This window comes from Spinacia oleracea, chromosome 4, assembly GCF_020520425.1.
Source record: "Spinacia oleracea cultivar Varoflay chromosome 4, BTI_SOV_V1, whole genome shotgun sequence".
Classification (NCBI taxonomy): domain Eukaryota; kingdom Viridiplantae; phylum Streptophyta; class Magnoliopsida; order Caryophyllales; family Amaranthaceae; genus Spinacia; species Spinacia oleracea.
Window position 1 is genome coordinate 5,129,311 of NC_079490.1, and position 19,604 is coordinate 5,148,914.

General features: G+C 38.6%; 2 protein-coding genes across 5 annotated transcripts; both read left to right on the plus strand.

Moving 5' to 3' along the window:
• Positions 1–4,042: 4,042 nt before the first annotated feature.
• LOC130459835 (uncharacterized) lies at positions 4,043–4,796 on the plus strand. Its single transcript, XM_056827427.1, has 2 exons — positions 4,043–4,663; positions 4,779–4,796. Exons 1-2 carry the CDS (start codon positions 4,043–4,045, stop codon positions 4,794–4,796), a joined length of 639 nt encoding a protein of 212 aa, XP_056683405.1.
• A 3,255-nt stretch (positions 4,797–8,051) lies between these two features.
• On the plus strand, positions 8,052–19,547 carry LOC110799613 (wall-associated receptor kinase-like 22). 4 transcript variants are annotated; one of them, XM_056842409.1, is made up of 6 exons: positions 8,089–8,567; positions 8,650–9,823; positions 10,572–11,379; positions 13,132–13,343; positions 14,192–15,259; positions 15,488–19,547. In XM_056842409.1, exons 5-6 carry the CDS (start codon positions 14,248–14,250, stop codon positions 15,595–15,597), a joined length of 1,122 nt encoding a protein of 373 aa, XP_056698387.1. In that variant the 5' UTR covers positions 8,089–8,567; positions 8,650–9,823; positions 10,572–11,379; positions 13,132–13,343; positions 14,192–14,247; the 3' UTR covers positions 15,598–19,547. The 4 variants fall into 4 exon arrangements, 3 of the variants coding, with proteins under 3 accessions (XP_056698387.1, XP_056698388.1, XP_021860587.2); XM_056842410.1 differs by having other exon boundaries at positions 8,089–8,428; XR_008932221.1 differs by lacking the exons at positions 10,572–11,379; positions 13,132–13,343; positions 14,192–15,259; positions 15,488–19,547 and adding an exon at positions 10,416–10,565 and having other exon boundaries at positions 8,052–8,567.
• Positions 19,548–19,604: the final 57 nt, after the last annotated feature.

The window sequence follows — 19,604 nt, forward strand, 5'->3', positions numbered from 1 at the left end:
TTCGTTCGGCGAATCCTGCATCCGAGACGTATATCATCAGCTGGTGGTATGTGGAGGGGACTGCTTGCATCTTGTGAATCATGGTTCTCCCCATGATTACGTTGTATACGGAGTCGCAGTCCATCACCAAAAATTCGTCCCGAAGGGTTTTTGCTGCCTGGCCTTCACCCACTGTGACTGGCAGGGTGATCTTTCCTCGAGGGATAGCTGCGGATCCGTTGAATCCGATCAGAGGATAACTGACTTTCGTCAGTGCTTCCTCTGGCTCTTCGAGGATCAGCTGCGCGAAGCAGTTTCTGAAGATGATATTGACGGCACTTCCTCCGTCGACTAACACTCGATGTACGTTGTGGTTATTGAGGTCCATGGAAATGACCAGAGGATCGTCATGTTTGTACTGGACTCCGAAGCAATCATCAGCAGTGAAGGTCATGTTCGGGGGGTGTGGCTGGTTGTCTCCCACCGCGCTGAAGTTGACCCGATGGGAGAGGGCTCTTAGGTGTTTTTTGCTGGCCTGGCCAGACTTCTGTCCCCCGAACACCACTAGGATGTCATTCTTCTTGTGCCCTGTTGCTTCGTAGATCCTTTTCTGGGGTTGCTCGTGTTGTTTGCCGCTTGCGGCCTTTTCTTTTTCCTCCCTTCGGTCTAACAAGTACTGTTTCAGGTAGCCTCGGCGAACGAGGTCCTCAATGTTGTCTTTCAGCGAGTTGCATTCTTCGGTGTGGTGACCGAAGTCATCATGAAACTCGCACCATTTGTTCTTGTTTCTCCGAGCTGGGTTGGACTTGAGCTTCCCAGGTAGTTTCCACTTTTCGTCATTTCTGTTGAGGCTAAATATCTCTTTTCGGGGCAGAGCTAGTGGAGTGTAGTTGGTGTACTTGGGTTGAAGTTCACCCCTTCTCCCGTCTTTCTTCGGGCTCATCTCTCTAGCTCCTACTTTCTCTTTCCCCTTCCTTGAGCTGCCCTCGGGCTTGCTCTGGGTATTCTTTGTGTCTCTCGGATCCGACGATCCTTTCAATCTTGCAGCGGCCTTGTTGAACTCTTCGGTTCTGATGAACGCATCAGCCATTTGGAGCACGTCAGCTATTCTGGAGGGGTTCTTCATTGAGAGTTCGTCACGGAACTTCCCTTCCTGGAGCGCGTGTTTCAAGGCGAAGATGGCCACGTCTGGCTGCAAGTTTGGTATGTTTGTTGATTCCTTCATGAATCTGGCCATGAATTCTCTCAGACTTTCGTCTCTTTCTTGTTGGATTGAGGTCAGTTCTGCTGTGGTTCGCTCGGGGCGATTGTTGCTCACGAACTGTGTGCAGAATCTCTTTTTCAGCTTTTTCCAGCTCTTGATCGATCCCTTCGGCAGCGATCTAAACCACTCTCCCGCCACTCCGGTTAGCGTGGTTGGGAAATATTTACACCAACATGCTTCGGAGTAGGGACTCAAGAACATTTGCTGCTCGTAGGAGATGACATGATCCCTCGGATCTGTGATTCCGCTGTAGGTCAGGTGCGCTGGCAGTCTTACCTTCGGTATTTCTTCCATGATCAGCTCGTCCGAGAAAGGGGATGACGTGGGAGTCATGATTCTTTTCCCGAGTCTAGCCCTGATGCCTTCGTTTGCCGAGGTTCTGTGATTAGAACGTTCGGGCGTACGATGGGGGCTAGGGGTTCGATCATGCCTCCTGTCTCTTCTTCTCTCTCGGCTACTGACCTCGGGTCGTTCGCCAGATCTGCTTGGCTCGCCCACCCCGAGTCTCGTATGGATCGAGGGTCTTAACCTTGAGTGGACCGAGGGCCTCAACCTGCTGAGCACCGAGCTTCGGACCCGAGTGTTACGAGTAGTCGATTCGCTTTGGAGAGCTGTTGGAGTAGGCGATGGTCTCGCAAACCAATCTGGTTGCTGTTGTGCCCTTTTTTGGGTGTCCCACGTGCTTTCCATCCACCTCGACGTCAAGTGTGTACCTGTCAAGGGAAGGAGTTCTCGTTCGGGTCTGGACACTTCCGCACTGGGTGGCTCGTTCAGCCTTCGCCTGGTCCTCCTCTCTTCTCTGCGGTCATTTGCCAGTCCTTGCTGCTTCTCATTGAAGAGGAAGTTTTGCATGATGGTCATGGCCGCAGTGAGCTCTTCCCTAGTTGGAATCGGAGGTCCTGCATTTGTGGCGGTCGTAGCTCTGCTTGGCTGTGACCTCGCCATCGATTGAGGGTGCCCCTCTTGGTCAGATTCTGAATCTGACCGCACCATCATATCGTCGTCATTGTTGTTAACAACATCATTCACCATTTTCGCGGAAAGAGGTGATTGATGTCTTTCAAAGGCTTTGAAGTGTTCTTCCCCACAGACGGCGCCAAATTGTTCCGGTGTTGTAAAGATGGAAACAATGGGCTTCGAATGAAGGCCCTTTTGTATGTGTTGAAGATCTTGCTTGTTTGAATGAGTGGAGTCCGAATTCACCTGCACAAGAGCAAAGTCACTAGCCTCGGGGGTGTTTCCGAGGAAAGCCCCTCCGATGCCTAAGTAAGAATGATGCTCGGATTCTAGAGAGAAGTTCTCTAGAAGAGTGGTCTTAAGGCGGTAAATTGGACGTACCTTGAGGTGTGAGCCTTGGCGGCCTATTTATAGTGTTTGCATAATAAATGCCCATAGGTCATTTATTGCTATTGGGCCTTGGGCCTTAATGGATGGCTGAATAGCCACTGGTAGGTTCGATGTTGTTGTTTAGAGCCATTGGGCTTTGGACTTAGTGGCCCAATTGAGAGTCAATTGGGAGCCCAAACAACCGGTAAACCAACTAGCTACTCGGGCCAGGCTTTTGGGAATGGGGATAAGAGATAAGCGAATCCCTATTCTCAAGAACCACAAATGGTAGAGATTGAACTCATGACTTTAAGGCCATAAGATGAAACGATGGAACCCCACCAAATACTACTTGTTAACATGTGACATTAACGGAAGGATGGAGGGGGAATAAGAGTATCGCCATCTTCAAGAATCACAACTAGTAGGGATCGAACCCATAACCTTAAGGTCATAAAGTAAGACATTGGAACTCGTACCAACTACACCAAATACCATGGTGTACTTGGTCTCAACATGTAAAATTGATGCAAGGTCGAGCATGGAATATGTTGAACCTCCGGTTTAAAAATCACCATCACGCGAAAGCATGAAAACCAGAAGAGCATATTACTTGCATCTGGAGATACGGTGCACCCTCTTAATTTTTACTGTACAACTAAACGTATGTATCTTGTAAGGTATAATTAATGTAATGTTGTGTGCTAATTTGCTCACAAGGTATAACTGATTCTACCAATGGTGGGCCTTCTTGATGTTTGGGGTGGGCCCGGCTCCCGCGGGCAGAAATATTCGTCGTGTATTTTTAGTTTAGCGTTTAGCCCCCCTTAAAATTTTAATATAATTGTATAAATTACATAATATATTGCTTAATTCTTCTACTGGTCCTCTAGTAAAACTACTCAAAATCTACCATTGAATTCTACTCCCTCTGTCCCGGAATACACGCACCGATTTGACTTTTTGCATTATTCACATAATTCACTTTAACCCTATTTTATTTCTAGTATATGAAAACAAAAGTTAGCATATAATATATTGTTGGCTTCATCTTAACACATATTTTCAAAATATTAATAATTGATAAGTTTTTATAATATGTAGTTAAAGATATTGGTGCATGGTCAAAGTTGTGCATTGGCAAGCGTGTCTACTCGAACCGGTGCGAGTATTCTGGGACAGATGGAGTACTATAGAAACCCGTCCCATAAATAACACTTGTAAATAGTTAGCTCCAAAAACCAAGGAATCAGTAATATGTAATTAACCGCATAAGGTTATAGCAGTAGAATTGTTCAACAAACAAAAATGTGACTTGGTAAAACAATGCAAGTAAAAGTAACAACCCGTTAATATTGCTCAACTCAATTTTAAGACAAAAGTTATGCCATAAAATATGAATTGATCTTGCAACTACTTCTTAGATTTGTTAAAGCATTAATATTGTATTATATTTTTCCTATGATCTCAACAATGGTTGTTCCTCGATGGTTGTTCTTATTCATGTCTTTTGTGCATCTAATAATAGGAATCGGGCTATTGTCTTTGATTATTTCCCTTTCTATGGTTCCAAATTCCCCAAAATTCAAGGTCCAATCAGTAAATACAATAACTCCCCTCGTCACACAACAAATTAGCAACACTACTATTAACACTTTCAGTGGTAGTTTCAACATCGCCTTATGGATTGGTAAACCTAACAATGGCATCCTCAAACAGCAAGCTAATGTCTCGGTCTACTATCGCAACCAATTACTCGTATCCTCCCCTTCAATAATTAAGTCCTTTTGTCCTGATCACCCTACTTGCAATAATGTTCGTTACACCCTGGTGCCTCTAACGATTAAGGTTTCTTTAGCCCCAATTTTCGATAACTCCAACGCCTTATCTATGGCATCGGAGATCGATTCCGGGAAAGTGACCCTTATTGTTAAGGTGAATACAAAGGACTATAGAACAAGGTCATGGTGGGTTGGTAAGGACACTACGGAGCTGAATGTGACATGTAATAACGTCAAGCTTGGTGCATCGAATGGGGTTGTGCTTGGTAACTCAAAGCCTTGTGATGTGTATTGGTATATCGATGATTACAAGGTTTATTTTTTGGGCGTATTGATCGTAGGTTTATTGTTTAATACATTATTTTTCTGGTTTTTGTTTGATGAAATTGTATTCTGTTATTATTTTTCCTTTGGAATTCTCCTCTTAGAAATCGTCTTACATGTAGTATTGTTATGACTTTAACGAAATTCAATTCTGTTTTGGTTCTTAAAATTATTTGTGTACTTTTATGGTATTGTAAGCTATTCTTCACCTTTAATTTAAAACCCTCTTTATTCTTCCCTTGCTATATTTACTACTCCCTCCGTCTCTTTTTGTTATTTGTGTTTTCCTTTTTGGGTGTCCCAAAATGTTCTTTGCATTTCTTTGTATATTATCACTTAAATGCTTTAATATTCTATTAAAAATTGTGTCCAATTATTATTTTAACCAATTAAATTCATTGGGTCATTTAATCTCTCACACTTTTTCATTGGGACATTAAAAACCAGAGGAATCTGAATGCACATTAGTTAATCGTTAAAACGCGTGAAAAATACCAAACGTAAAGAACAAAAAGAGACGGAGGGAGTAGTAGTCTTATATGCACGCGATGCGTGCGAATATAAGAAACGGATTTGTGTTATTACATAAACCTGAAATAACATGTAAAAAATATAATATAAATGTAATGCGTGCGAATATAGGAAACATATAAGTTAGATAGAGCCGAACGCATATAAACAGATTGATTAAAATGGTAAGAATTTATTCAAGGGGCTAGATTGATTAAAATGCTTCTTTGGGTTTTTCCTATTGAATAAGTTGTCATTATATTTTCTTTTCTAAAGTGTTGAGGGTATTTTAGTAATCCGAGGGGGACTCAAAAGTGAATTTACTGAAATAACTCACCTCTTCACTGATATAATAGAGATTTAGAGAAACCTGAAAGACGGTCGGTAATGTGTACTGTTTCGGATCCTAACTTCGTTAAACTCGAGTACAAGTACAAAGTTCTATGATCGGCTAAGTTAGCTAACACCGGACCTAAAACTTGATCAATGTATATACAACATAATTTTGAATTTACATGTGATGTAACATTTGAATGCCGCAATTTAGAAGGTGGATCATGGTGCACATAGAGCATGATGTACCTTAAAAACATTAGTATATAATTAAAAGAACATCTGGTTACGTAAAAAGAACATGGACATATATTTTTTTATATTTTTAATAAATTGTGATTTTTTATAACAAAAAAGTAAAACATTATATTGCATGTTCTTTTGTCGTAGTGTCATGTTCTTTTGTTTATGCACATGTGTTCTTTTGGTGCACATGGTGCACTATGCTCTATGTGCACCATGGCCCATAGTCCACGGATTATTTGAATGCATAAACGAGTCAAAAGAAGTAAGTTACCCTTAATTTGAAGTAACTTCTTGTAATTTTCTACATATTTGTGTAGCTTCTTTTGTTCTCTTCAATTCTTTAAGTGACACTACTTCACAAACGTGACAATATGTCCCAAAATTTCAACATGTAACTATTTTTTTGGGACGGAGGTAATAGTTTTCTGACAATGAATATGAATTTATCTTGCTTATCTGGTAACTATCCATTCAACTTTTGAATATCATCTAATTTATTGGGAAAGTCTTATAACTTGTTAGACCTAAGATCAAATCTCGTTCGACATAACAACTTGTAATTTTCCAAACACTCAAAGTTGAAATCAGAGATCTTTAATGAAAAACTAATTTGACAGTTAATTTAATTTTCATGTTGAATAAGATTTTTAGTTACTCCTGTTGACCCATATGGTTTTGATGATGACAAACAAACTTAACTAATAAATGTTTAAGTTTCTATGCTAAGAAAACCAGGAGTTCCATAGCAGGAACAAGAGAAGGCCAAAGCATGTAGACTTGGACAATCAGAGAAACTGATCAAGCAGGCATAAATAAGTTCCTGACGGGAACATGATTCGAGAAGTTCCAGAGGTGGAACAACCAACATGCGGAGCAGCATGGAACATGAAGACAGGAAATAAGAGTCTATTTTCTAGGATTCATGTAAGTATGTAGTAGCGTGAAAGGTAATGGAACAAGGTGTCAAAAGGAACTCGTGGAACTTAGAGTCAAAAGCATCTAAGAGTCAGTGAATATGTTGCATATTATTATCGTAATCTGTAGGGATTTATTTAGAGTTCTGTTTCTTAATAAATCTCTACTTGGTTAAGAGTTTTAGATAATATGCACTAGTTATTTTAGGATAAGATTTAGTTTTAAATTAAATCAACTTTAATTAGGATTCTTATTTTAATTTCATTTTTTATTTATTTTTATCTTATATGCTTTTGGAAAATAAAGAGTCAAAACTTAAAATACGTATAATGAGTTTGTGAGTGTTGGAACTTGTAATGCAAGTTCCTGCACGAACGAAATCTCATGTATTTATTTCACGTTTATGAAAAGGTTTTCAGTAAAATATTTTTGCATAAGAAAATAAATAAAAAGTGAGTTTTGGAAAAATATCTCTTGGATTATGTTTTGATAAAACGTTGCTTTTTCTCCAAGTATTCATTTTCTTTTTGTTTCCTATTTTTACTCTAATTGTTTTACTGTAAACGTGGTATAAGTTGTGCCCAAGACTTTGACTGCTTTCTCCCCAAGTTTCTCCCCAGCTAACTGATCATGGGTAAGTGCCTAGAAGTTAGGAAACTTACTGTTAGTGGAGGAATAAGTGGGATTATGGTTAAGTCTTGTGCACGCTATAAATAGAGGCTTATATCTTCATTCCAAAGTGTCTGACTCTTGCAGTCATTCCAAAGGGTCTGATTTAGGTGAGATAATTTCATAGAAAAATTTATTTATTTTCCACGTTTTTCCGTCAGTTCCAGCAGTTCCGAGTTCCTGTCAGTTCCGAGTTCCTTTACAGTTATTCACTTTCTACATATTAGAGTTTAATCAATTATCAAATGTCTATATTTTAAGAGTTGTTCAAGGGTTGAGTGAGCCCCTGTAATGGGTAATTTGTCAAGGGTCTCAGTGAGTTCTTGTTAAATTTTGGGCAGGAACTTGAGTGAGTTCCTGATGTGTATGAGGTAGGAACTTGAGTGAGTTCCTGTTGTATTTGGGTAGGCTTTGAGTGAAGTCCATGAGAGAGAAGCAGAGAGGCTTCGAGTGAAGTCTAAGAGTCAAGAGAGACTTCTAGGGAAGTCAGTGAGAGCATAGTTGTTTGAGGGAACAACTATTGGGAACTTGAGTTCGTAGAGAAACTCAAATAATGACCGAGTTCCTTATAGGATTGTAACTGAGTTGTTGCCCTATAGTGAAAAGAGTTTGAGTTGAAATCCCTAATGGGTCGAGGTTTTCTTTCCATCTGAATAACAACCCCTTTCTTAATTAAACTAATTACAACGGTCGTTGACTTGTTGAGGAATGAGGCCCAAATGATGACTAACAACTCTGCTTCAGCAAAAGGCCAAGCTCAGTCAGCAAGCTTCCATTAGTCAAAGTTAGTTCATTCAATTATATTAAACAAATTCCCCAAATTCTCTCTCTCCTTCTTTCTGCTGTGATTCAAGAATTCAAGAATGGTTCAATCATAGATCAATTCTCTGCATTTCTACTGAAATTCTGATTGCAATTGATTGAAGAATTTCATTAACTGTAAAATGTCAATGTTCTTCCCGTTGATATGCAATATGCTGTGTTAAGCTGCGCAAAAATTCTGCACAAACAAAGAAACAATCTTCAAAAACAAAATTGGGTCAAATCTAGCAGAGGAAGAATATGATGAAGAATAACTAAGGTAAAAGACGTAAATTTTTTGATATTGGGATGATTTGTATCTCAAAATCTCCATAGTTTTATCATGCCTGCAACCCGTTTGTGAAAATGTCCCAAAGAAAAGATGATGCGAATTGGGGTTGAATTTCAATATTAGAAAGGTAACTCAATGCACGAATGTCAATCATCTACCTTTTAGTATTTAGTAATTTACAATGTCCTAAACAGATTTTCCTGTCACAGGGGTGAGCGAAAATTAGAGCCGGAACAAAGAAGCATCCACAAGTGATCAAGATATAGATGGGTCAAAATCAAGTAAAGAACAAGAACAAGAACAAGAACAGGCCAATGTTTGAATCCAAGGAGGAATATTTCATTAAAAATGGAGGCATTTTGTTGGAAAAACAAATTGCTCTGAGTCAAGGCCAACACAAAGGAGCAGGACAGCTGAAGATTTTTTCAAGCAGGGAAATTGAGCAGGTTACAGAAAACTACAACCCTGGTCTCATTGTTGGAAGTAGCATGCGTACCACCATCTATAAAGCAACCCTTGAAGGCCGCATTGTAGCCATCAAATGCCCATTACAGCTAGAGCCAGAGCCTGATATCGAATTGATTGATCTCTTTTTAACCGAAGCCTCAACATCATTGGTAATGAATCATTATAATATGGTAAAACTCTATGGTTGTTGCCTCGAAACATTTATTCCAATACTAGTATATGAATTCTTGTCAAGTGGAGGTCTCTTTCAATGTCTACATGATAATGTTGCATCTAGTAAGTGTATAAAGTGGGAAGATCGTTTGAGGGTTGCAACTGATATAGCCTACGCGCTGTCTTATATGCATAATGCCTTGTTAAAGCCATTAGTGCATAGGGATGTCAGGTCATTAAGTGTACTGCTTGATGATTCATTGCGTGGGAAGTTAGCGAATTTTGGGTATTCAGTGTCTATTACTCCAGGGGAGACTCCTCAAAGATTTCCAGTTGAAGGTACTCCTGGATATATTGATCCTGAATATGTAGAAACTCAAGAGGTGACTGATAAGTGTGATGTGTATAGTTTTGGGGTTTTTATGCTGGAGCTGTTAACTAGAAGGCAGCCACTTGAGATGGCTAGAGATGGGCCCGACTTAGTTGATGTGTTTGTTTCAGCTGTGGAAAAGAATTGCATGATGGAGATAATTGACAGTGAAGTTTTGGGAGAAGCAAGTAGGGATGAGATTCAACGGGTTGCACAGCTTGCATTGTTGTGTGTAGCAAAGAAAGGGGCTGAGAGACCGACCATGATTGATGTTGTTGGTGAGCTTTGGAACATACAAGGAAGAGATAAGAAGTGAAGTAGAAATTGTGTTTGAAATGTCAGGTTTAAGAAAAAAGATGCAGATAAGCAAGGCGCACATCAGAAGACCATAGGTAACTTGATATTTACTTGTAGATAGTAAGCAACGTATATAAGAATTCGAGTATAGAGTAACATTTCTGTTAATAATTGATTATGCATTCATTCTGTTTATGTTTAGCTAAACTTGCCTTGTCGTATGAGTAATATTTGTTGAACCTCTGCAAATAATTGAAAAAATTCCTGAAGATTCAGGTGTCTATTTCTGTTTTTCTAGTTAAAATTTCTGAAGGGGCATGGTAATGTTGCTTAATGCTTATGGTTTCATCTTCCTTGTGGGTGCTCGTGTCATATGACTCGTTGTCTGATGAAACCATTTTCAAATTAAAGCTTGAAAAACTAGATCCGTTGTTTGCTTCAGTGTACTGTGAAGCCATGAAATTTGGTTGAAACTTGAGGCTGGACAGTTTGTAGTTGTAGAACAGACGGTAGAACTGCAGAACACAACCACTACACCACTATGATGATTCACTTAAGCCAAAACCATAAAAGGTTATGTTCTCTTTACGTTATTTTAGAAATTCATTACGAGTGCTTGTTATTTTAGAAAAAACAAGAAGAAGATTGAGAAAATGAGAAACGAATTAACTCCAAACTTGGTTCCAGAGAGGAGTACTTCATAAAAAATGGAGGTATTTTGTTGGAAAAACAATTTTCTCTGAGCCAAGGTCGAAATATAGGAACAAGGCAGCTGAAAATTTTATCACTCAAGGATATCAAGAAGGCTACAAACAATCTTGACCCTAATCTTCTTGTTGGCAGTAACACTCATCAAAGCGCTTATAAAGCAACCATTGAAGATCATAATTTGGTTATTGGAGTCTCATTACAGTCAGAGCCGAATCCCCAACTGATTGATTGCATCTTAACTGAAGCTGCAACTATGATGGTTTTGAATCATGATTCATGACAATATGGTAAAACTCTATGGTTGTTACCTTGAGACATTTATATCTATGCTAGTCTATGAATTCGTGACAGATGGAGTCCTCTTTCCATGTTAACATGGTGATGTAGCTTCTACAAAGTGCATAAAATGGGCTGATTGTTTGAGGGTGGCAAGTGGGACAGCATATGCACTATCCTTTATGCATAATGCCTTACCAAAGACAGTGGTGCATAGGGATCTCAAGTCATCAAGTGTACTTCTTGATTATTCATTCTGTGGCAAATTAGCAGACTTTGGGTGTAACTCATGAGGTGTCAGAAAAATGTGATGTGTATAGTTTTGGGGTTTTGATGTTGGAACTATTAACTAGAAAGCAGCCTCTTCTGATGGCCAAAGGTGGTACAGAACTATAGACTTGGTTGAGGTGTTTGTTTCAATGTGGGGAAGAATTGTTTGATGGAGATGATTGATAATGAGGTCTTGGAACAAGCAAGTAGGGTTGAGATTCAACGGGTTGCACAGCTTGCATTGACATGCGTGGCAAAGAAAGGGGTGAGAGACCGAGTATGGTTGATATTGTTGGTGAGCTTTGGCGCATACAAGGCCGAGACATGAAGTGAAGCAGAATTGTGTGTGGCATGTCAGGTTCTAGCTTAGAAATAATGATGCAGAAGACACCAGGTAATCAAATTTTCAGTAGTTTTTTACTCTAATATGAACCATAACATGTGCAATTTTCTTTAGAAAATGTTAGTTTTGTTCCTTTGGCTTATAACATGTTGGAACTTATAAAAGTTGTTAGTTTGTTTCCTTACTCCTTAGTTTAGGAAGTTTGTTACTAGAACACTAACTTGTACATATGTTAGTATAAATACCTAAGCTTGCATTATTTTCATTTATCACAACATTAATCTAGGATGCTCGGACTCGGCTCACCACCCCTCCGTACCGGTGTCGACACGACGCGACCCGGGTGCGGACACGGAATCCGGATCGGACCCGCCGGAGAGAAAGTGGACTCGGCAACTCGCTAACCCTAGATCTAAAATTGAAGGAAGAAAACAACAAATCAAGAGCCGAAACCTTAGGGCTTTTGTTCGGCCAAAAAATCCGAGTAGATTGAAACCACCGACTTGTTCGTTTTCTTCTCCGGCGAAGGGTGGCGGTCTTCACCTTCTCTTCGACCTTTTAAAAAAAAATGGACATTGTGCTGGTTCTGGTTTTCTATTTTTATTTTTTTATGTGGGGTTGGGTAATGGAGGAAAGTCACGTGATTTCCATCTCTCATTTTATTCATTACTGATTCTTCTACCTCTTTTTCTGTTTTTTAACTTTATTGGTGGGGTATTCTTGACTCTTGAGTCCTTTTATTATGCCTCTTTTTCTGTTTTTTACTTTATTTAATATCAGCAATAAAGTATGGTATATTTATCCAACCAAGGAGTTTGACTTCTCACCTACTCCTCCATAATACTGAAATTATGTATATTTTTTTTAAAAAAAAACCAGTACTTTTTTTTTTAAATCTGCAAATAAAAATAAAAAATCTTTATTTATTTTTTGCATTGCCGTGTCCCCGAGTCCAAATACCAGTTTTGGACCCTTTCGAAACGTGTCCCCGAGTCCTTGATTTTTGAGTTTCTCATGTCCGACACTCGGATCCCTTACCCGGGTCCGACACCCGTACCCGAGTCCGAGCATCCTAGACATTAATACAATGTAGTTCTTTGCTTTCTCTCAGACTTACGAGCTCTCAAACTCTAACAACAATGGCTTTCCATGCTTTCTTCTCCTTTCTTCTTCCCCCAAACGCTCAATTCTAACATAACATGTGCTCTAAATATATTATCTTTGTAGTCTGCTGGTAAAACTGTCTCTGCGTTCAAGTTTTAGGTAAACTTGCTCTATAATTAGATTAATATTTGGGAAGCAACTGAAAATATAAAAAACCAGGTTCCCTATTTCTGCTGTTGTTTCTTTAAATATTGAAAAAGGGATATTAATAATGCCTATGCATTATGCTTCCTATTAGGCTTGTATGCGCTCTTTGGTCATAAATATACGAAGTATATATTAATGATATTGCAGTTTAAAGCATAGTCATAAACTAGTTCTAATTCCTTGCTGTAGGATATTCAGAAATCAGAATCTCATCTGCTCCATTCTTAATATCTTTCATCCGGCAAATGAAAAAGGATGTGAGTTGGTTTGTTTCTTTAAACTGGCCTGGTGTGTCATCAGTAGATGCAGCAAATTTAGCTTACTTCAGTTTAATTTAATTCAATACTATAAATAAGTATTTTCAAAAGAGTAGCTGACTCTTTTGACCGGTATTCCCTACATTTCAACATCATACTCCACCAACTATTAATAATGCTGGTTTTGAAATAATTTCTGTTCTGTAATTTGAGGCCCTCTTAAATCGTAATGTAGTGTCTTTCTTCAACAACAATCTCACTCATCAGTCCACAATTTTTCGGACTTGCCTGAGATAGTGAGATCACACCAAAGAGTCAGAAAACACAGCGTAGACACGCCCGGTGTCTCAATTTTGATTTCAATCTGCGGCCAGGGTTTCGATTCGTCACTCCATCGTCGTTCTTCGACGTTTCGAAGTACAGAGAAACGGCTGTACGATTAAACTGGTATGTTTCAGTGTTTCACTACTACGTATAAAGATACCGTTCAATTTAAGGGGAATAAATAAAGTAATGCTTTGTAATTTTTTTGATGGATTATTTTATGATGAATTGATGAAAAATTAGGTGAGAATTGAATCATTTTGATAACTGGTATATGTGAACTGATTTGTGCTGAATTCAATTGAACGAATTAAAACCTTTTTTGATCATTCAATTGAATGAATTAAAACCTTTTTTTATCATTCAATTGAATTGAAACAAAGGAAATTTTGATCATTTTTCAATTGTAAACAAATTTCCCCTGTTTTTTCCAATCAAAACATATCTTCTTCTCAATTCACTTCTTAATATAGGAAAATTATTGATCTTGTACCATCTGTTCAAGGTATTGGAAGGTAAATTTCATCGTAATTTATACTCTGTTCTTGATTGTTTATACTAATATACTCCGTATGTAATTGGTTGCGTAATAGACTATTACTTATACTCCCTCCATCCCATAATTATAGTTTTGTTTGACAAAAATCACCAAATTAGTGGAAAGTAGAATATAATAATTACATGGGAAGTGAAATACAGTGCTCCCATTTGGATAAGAGGAAATGGGGAGAAAGGGAGAAAAGGGAAAGGGCCTTGTTTGGATAAAAGGGTTTGGAGGGAGGAAGGAAGGGGAGGGAGAGACCATCCCTCAGAATTGAAGAGATTTGTAGGGTAAACGAAGTCCACCTTTTTCCTCCCTTTCTTTCTCCTCCTCTTTCCCTTCCCCCTCCTTTCCCTTTTATATTGCTATCCAAACAAAGCATAAAATAATCAGAAATAATGTCCATGTTAATACATTGTTTTCTTCTTAGGCAATACTTAGTGCTAGTCTAAGCAGAATAATTTGCTCGAAACAAGTCCCTAATAGATGGATCAAGCTCCAACAAAAGACAATAACAAGAGAAAAGTAACGTTAGATTCAAGGGAGGCGTACTTCATCCAAAATGGAGGAGTTTTGCTGGAAAAACAAATTGCTCTAAGCCAAGGTCGAAATGTAGGTCCAGGGGAACTAAAGCTTTTATCTCTGAAGGATATCATGAAGGCTACAAACAACCTTGACCCTAATCTTCTTGTTGGTAGTAGTGCTCAAAGAAACGTCTACAAAGCAACCGTTGATGACCGTGTTGTAGTTGTTGGAGTTCCGTTACAGCTAGAGCCAAATCCTAAACTGATTGATCGCAACTTAAATGAAGCCTCAATAGCGATGGTTATGAATCATGACAATTTGATAAAACTCTATGGTTGTTGCCTGGATACTTGTATACCAATACTAGTATATGAAATGTTACCAAAGGGGGTCCTTTCTCAACATTTACATGGTGATATTGCATCTTCCAAGTGTATAAAGTGGGCTGACCGTTTAAGGGTAGCAACTGATGCAGCATATGCGCTATCTTATATGCATAATGCTTTGCGAAAGCCAGTGGTGCATAGAGGAGTTAGCTCAGCAAGTGTACTTCTTGATTCTTCATTCCATGCTAAACTAGGTAATTTTGGGTACGCAGTGTCCATAACCCCGGGGGATACATCTGAAAGATGGTCTGTTGAAGGAACTCTAGGATATGTCGATCCTGAGTACATTGAGACTCGGGTGGTGACAGATAAGTGTGATGTGTACAGCTTTGGGGTTTTATTGTTGGAGTTGTTAACCCGAAGTAGTCCCAAAAGGATGCTTAGAGGTGGGAGAGACTTGGTTGATGTTTTTGTTTCTGCTATGGAAAAAAACTGCATGATGAAGATGATTGACAGGGAGGTATTGAAGCAAGCAAGTAGGGATGAGATTCAACAGGTGGCACAGATTGCTGTTAAATGTGTGGCAAAGAAAGGGGCTGAGAGACCATCCATGACTGAAGTTGTTGTGCAACTTTGGAAAATAAGAGGTACAGAGGATGTCACTCATGCCCTGTTCTTTTTGGCTCAACTGCAATTTAAGGACTTAACTAACAGTTCAGTTCAGGAGCATCCAGTTCAGTTCATTTCAGTTTAGTTCAGCTCAGCTCAGCTTTATAGCACAGGGCCTCAGCTTATGAGACGATTAAATTCCTTCCAGTATGTTATAGTTTTGGAGTTTAGATCATAGAATAATGAGTTAAAACTGTTTTCTGTAGATACCTACGATGGGCTTGGAAATAACGGTGGCCAAGGCAATCACGGACGTGGACGTGGTCGTGGAAACCGTGCTCAGCAACAACTAGGGGATGCATATGGCCAAGCGTAAACACAACTTTACTCTTCAAGTACGGCATATAGTAATTCGGTTGTGTTGTACACAACCGAATTCTAATATTGTTTGTGCATGAACACCATCAGTTGAGCGGGTGATTGGTTCCAGCCTTCCCCCAACTGCGTGTCAGATTTCTTTTCATGGAGGTCATTCAATAATATCCTGTTCTTCGTTACAATCAGTAATAAAATAATGAGGCCATTTGGTAACTGTGTGTCCCCTTATGAAGGTAATTTCTCTACTAAATCCCCTTACCCTGGGCTTAATTCGTGTGACTGCAGCAAGTTGTACTAATCTCCCAATTTTTAATATTGGCAATGTGTACTTAAACTCCAAATATCATTCTTTACAGTTGAACAATGTTTTTCGTTTTCCCAAATTGAAATACAATTAAATGTTGGTTGTTCAGAAATTGTGACAACGTAACAATGAGTTTCTGATAAAATTTCTGTTTGTGTTAAGGATCATCATCATAAAACTGAAGTCTTTTTTTATTCGCATTACCTAAAACCTAGCATTGTCATTCAAGAATCCTGACTCAGTTTACTGTATTTGCGAAACAACTTCAAGAATGTGAACAAGTTAGTATATACTTTGTAATTCCCTTATAAATAATAACACAGAAAGTAGAGGTTTTTCATATGCTAGTAGAAGCAAAGCAGACATGGGTAGTAAATCAATCCAACTGCTATTTCTTGCTCTGATCTCAATCTCCATCTTTACTAATGTCACTCTGAGTGTTAGTGGTGTCTGTACCAGTTGTTGTTGTTGTTACCCAGACAATGAGTCTGAGAAGAGGTAGGAATCCCCCGCCGAGTCAAGATTCTATTCCTGAAGAAGGCAAAGTGAAGACTGATGGTGATGGGATCATCAAGCAAGACTCTGCTCCAGAAGAAGGCAGAGTGAAGACTGATGGTGATGGGATCATCAACATGGTGTAAAAACTCGTCCGAGTTAACTAGGTTTTGGAGGTTGGCGATACGAGATATCCCGAGTTGTAAAGGTATTTTTAAAAACGGACGAGATCTCGATTGGTTCAACCGATACGAATCAATTTTGTCCGCATTAAACGTTATTAGCCTCACCTCTACTAAGTTTTCGGCCAAATTTCCCATATTTTTAACAGAATGAAAAAGGTAAAAGGAAAGAAATGGAGAAACTCCACTGAAATACTCCACTTTCAGATCTAAACAAGAGAGGAGAGAGAGGTGGACAAAGAAATTCATTTAATTATGTCACGTGTACGGTTTAGGGGAGGGGGACTAGGATTAGGTTAGTGAGTGGGGCTGACATGAGGCTTCTTTTTCAAATTTCAAATTCCTATGTGACAACCGCGACAAGGTCTGCGACTAACGCATCATTTCCGTTACCTAAACTCCAAGACTGATCTCGTGACCGCGACCATCAGTCTTCACTCTGCCTTCTTCTGGAGCAGAGTCTTGCTTGATGATCCCATCACCATCAGTGTTCACTTTGCCTTCTTCAGGAATAGAATCTTGACTCGGCGGGGGATTCCTACCTCTTCTCAGACTCATTGTCTGGGTAACAACAACAACAACTGGTACAGACACCACTAACACTCAGAGTGACATTAGTAAAGATGGAGATTGAGATCAGAGCAAGAAATAGCAGTTGGATTGATTTACTACCCATGTCTGCTTTGCTTTCTAATTGCTTATGAAAAACCTCTACTTTCTGGGTTATTATTTATAAAGAAATACAAAGTATGGAAACTGGTTAATAACACCAATTGGTTTGTTATGACTTATGACTCTGATCTTATAACTTAGAAACTGCTGGGCTCATATTGCTTGTCATCATTGGAAACTGCTCTGTATTCAAAGCATCAACAATAGTTGAGCTACTGTTTGGTTTGGTTTGATATGTGACTTCTGGTTTGTAAATATTTGGTACCTGTAAGCTGTAACTTAATTCTGAACTGATATGCATTGTCAATTTAAGTTATCTTTACTGTAAATTCGATTCTGTACTTTGTTCTGCATCTGTTATTTCAGTATTATCCTTCCTTAATGGGTATTTCAGTATTTGCGTCTTCTTTTGGAGCTTTGAAGCTTTCCTATATTCTGTTTCCAAATTTTTATTGACTGATAATTAACTGTTCAAATATAAGCAGTTTCCTCTTACAGTGTTACCAGACTCAGGCACATTAGTATCTGTTTTATGTACACTGAAAATCTAAACTTCAGGACGACTTCAGTCATCCATTCATGCACTACAATGTACAATTTTCTTGTATTCTATCTAAACTAGAAAATTTAGTAGCGCGAGATAAAATTTGATCTGTTACACAACCCATTCAACAGAATTTAGTGTAGCAAGAATTTGCATATTTACATCGAAGTCTATCTGCAACAGTTTTAAGCACTTATATCTCCCATTATCTTCGAGTTGCCCTTTTCCTACTCTGCAAGACTTTGTACCAGTAAGGAAAAGAGATAGAGGGGTGTTAGCACATAGCAGTATACCCATGTACATAGCTGAAACCAACCAATGTGCCAACCTGCAGCAACTTGACTTGTGCTCTATTTCTAGAGCGTTTTCCTATTTAGCCGAAGTTTCCTAGTTCATGTTTTGTTCTATTAATCGAAACCTAACAGACCATCATCCACTTAATTTACAAGGCCTTAACAGACTAACAGATATGCAAAAATACTTCCTCTGATAATATAGGTTTGTCCCTCTACATTCCTGAATTTATGTACCGCCGTTAGAGTGATTATGTACTGCGAATAGTGTTATGAATTTATCAGTCATATAATGTGAACATAGATCACAAGATATACCGCGTTATAGATTAGAAATCATCTGTAACCATACACTAATATAAGAGTCGAAATATACGAAGTATTATATTGTCTAGATCAAGAAATGTTCCACAACCACTTCTCTGAGTCATTCTTTTTTTCTGTCCAAATTATAGCATTTACATAAAGTCTGAAGTCTGAACACAGAAAATTTAAACAGAAGGGATATGATTAGTACATTGTTTAAGTGAGGATTAGTTTAATGATGAACTCCAAGGGGAATATCGAATATGGTTTTTCATTAGTGTTCCCATTGACCCTTTGTACAAATTGTTGCTTTTGATGGGTAGAGCTTTTTCCTTTTCATCTTTACAAATTATTTACTCTTATCTTGGACCACATATTTGATGGTTAGTGGAATAGTGGATAATACGAGTAGGTATACTCGTTTACAAATTCTTGTGAAAGACAGTGTAATACTTATTTAACTGTCAGACCACATGTTATGTCACGTGCCTTTTTTCCTACCTGGCTTATATAGTAATATTAGGCATAGTTCAGTTAAGAAAATGTGACATGGTCTGAGAAGAGATTAGTTGTACTAGTCTTAACTTATTAAAATTAGTGCATTAGATTCCAGAGATTATGGGTATAATCATACTTAAAAAAATTCTTAACTTTTTATTTGACTAAAAACAAACTTATACTCCCTCCGTCCCGGAATACTCGACCCGGTTTGACCGGCACAGAGTTTAAGGGAATTGAATTGATTTATTAAATTTAATAGGTAGTAGTTGATAGTGGGGTATTATTTTAATGTAGTTAGTGGGAGGTGGCCCGGTTTGACCAGCACAGAGTTTAAGGGAATTGAATTGACTTATTAAATTTAATAGGTAGTAGTTGATAGTGGGTATTATTTTAATGTAGTTAGTGGGAGGTGGGTTAAGAGGTGGGATTGGGGGAGAGTAGGGGTTGAATTTTTAATTATTTTTTGTATGGAGTAGGGGGTAGGTCAGTAGGTGGGTTAATAGGGGTGGAGTGAGAAATAAGGTGTGTCAAAATCAACTATGAGGTGTGCCGGAACTATTTCCTGCAAATTTTCCGTGTATTTGAATGGTAAAATCAGCATTCCGATACTATTATATATTTGCACGCGCAGAGCAGTTACTACAAACCAAATTTCTGACTTGCTTATCCAACTTTTTGAATTCTGCTTGATGGAATATTTATAATTCT